Genomic DNA, 1037 nt, shown 5'->3' with positions numbered 1-1037 from the left:
TGCAGACAGAGAGAGAGCGAGACGGGAATTAGGAACTGGACGGGAAGCAATTGGTTTAAAAAGGAGGGAGAGGGAATTCTTGAAATGTGACGAAGGCAGGCGATAATAGACAGGTTGTGAACAGGAATTAGTGGACAGGAACGTCGAAGAGGGGACAGAAGCAGGGGGGAAAAGAGAAAGACATCTTCTTCTGAGCTCAAGGCCAAGAGAAGAGTGATAAAACATTGAGTCAAGTCGAAGTTAGTTTAATTAATTTATTATGCACCCCATACCCATCTTGTGGGCGGTAGTGGAAAGGGTTACAGAGGCACATAATGGGCTCAGGGACTGAACCCCACAATTCGTTTAGCTAAGCAAGTTACAATCTTGATGAGCTAGTTACAAAATTCAGTATAAGTCGTCACATCAACAATGGGTTCGAGATCGACCACAAGTAGTTTCTAAATTAAGCAACTGACATATGTTGTGTAGACATATATAAGACAGAATATAGACATACAGACAGACTTACATATGTCTACATATGTAAGTAGAAGTGAGAACATAATTAATATGAGCATGAAGCTTAAAGGGAGAATATGACAGACGAAGAACCCGAGGGTAAGCTGACTTGTTACCATGATTCAAGGCTCAGACGTGATCAAGAGCAATTAGTAACAAGCGGGGGAGGAAAGCGGACTCTGAGATGGATAAGACTTCCATGGAAAGAGAAGGATGGATGTAAGGAGGCCAATGTCAACAGCTTAGTCTCTGACTACTTTGGGCCAAAGACTGCCCTCATTGGCCTCACTTAAGTACCCATCAAGATGTTTTATAGTGTGGAACAGGCAAAGGGAAAGAATGAAGGCACCTCGTCGCCGAATGCCCAAATTTATAAGATCATCATTAGTTGATTTTCTCAAAATCCTCTTGAAATCAGATGTCGCTAAGAACCCTCCTTTATGATTTTCCTCTTTTGAATTTGTCTAGGTTTAAGTGCTTCTGCTCACGTAACAGGATACAGCATCTTCTATAGCCTCTTGCTTTTTTCCATCTGA

At 41.9% G+C, this 1037-nt stretch overlaps 1 protein-coding gene across 1 annotated transcript in view; it reads left to right on the top strand.

The window, feature by feature from the left end:
• The first annotated feature begins 578 nt into the window (after positions 1-578).
• The window catches only part of LOC138354353 (secreted effector protein PipB2-like), a 1026-nt gene continuing 567 nt past the window's right edge, over positions 579-1037 (top strand). Inside the window, exon 1 of the mRNA XM_069308515.1 lies at positions 579-600. Coding sequence (XP_069164616.1) covers positions 579-600 — 22 coding nt within the window. The remainder of the gene's footprint in view (positions 601-1037) is intronic.

Source organism: Procambarus clarkii, chromosome 62 (assembly GCF_040958095.1).
Source record: "Procambarus clarkii isolate CNS0578487 chromosome 62, FALCON_Pclarkii_2.0, whole genome shotgun sequence".
In the NCBI taxonomy this organism is placed as follows: domain Eukaryota; kingdom Metazoa; phylum Arthropoda; class Malacostraca; order Decapoda; family Cambaridae; genus Procambarus; species Procambarus clarkii.
This window is presented reverse-complemented; position numbering and strand designations above follow the sequence as displayed.